At 44.1% G+C, this 245-nt stretch overlaps 1 protein-coding gene across 1 annotated transcript in view; it reads left to right on the top strand.

Moving 5' to 3' along the window:
- Window positions 1-245, top strand: part of LOC116706650 (trace amine-associated receptor 1) — a 1,176-nt gene that overhangs the window by 844 nt on the left and 87 nt on the right. The window contains exon 1 of the mRNA XM_032543588.1: window positions 1-245. This exon is cut by the window's left edge and continues 844 nt beyond it; it is cut by the window's right edge and continues 87 nt beyond it. Within this exon, the coding sequence (XP_032399479.1) occupies window positions 1-245 (245 nt within the window).

Genomic DNA, 245 nt, shown 5'->3' with positions numbered 1-245 from the left:
CACGCAGCATCCAGAATACAACCTGTCAGAGCAAAAAGTCTGGAGCAGCTGTCAGTAAGATGGAGAGAAAGGCCACTAAAACTCTGGCTATCGTTTTAGGAGTCTTTCTTCTATGTTGGACTCCCTTCTTTCTATGTTTTACCTTTCAGCTTTTGGACCACGTGTCAGTGCCACTTCCATTGTTTGAAACACTGAACTGGCTTGCACTGTCAAACTCCACGCTCAATCCCTTTATTTATGCTTTC

The sequence above is a fragment of the Etheostoma spectabile genome, chromosome 18, assembly GCF_008692095.1.
Source record: "Etheostoma spectabile isolate EspeVRDwgs_2016 chromosome 18, UIUC_Espe_1.0, whole genome shotgun sequence".
Taxonomy (NCBI): domain Eukaryota; kingdom Metazoa; phylum Chordata; class Actinopteri; order Perciformes; family Percidae; genus Etheostoma; species Etheostoma spectabile.
Note: the sequence above shows the minus strand (reverse complement) of the source record. Positions and strands in the feature narration are given on the sequence as shown.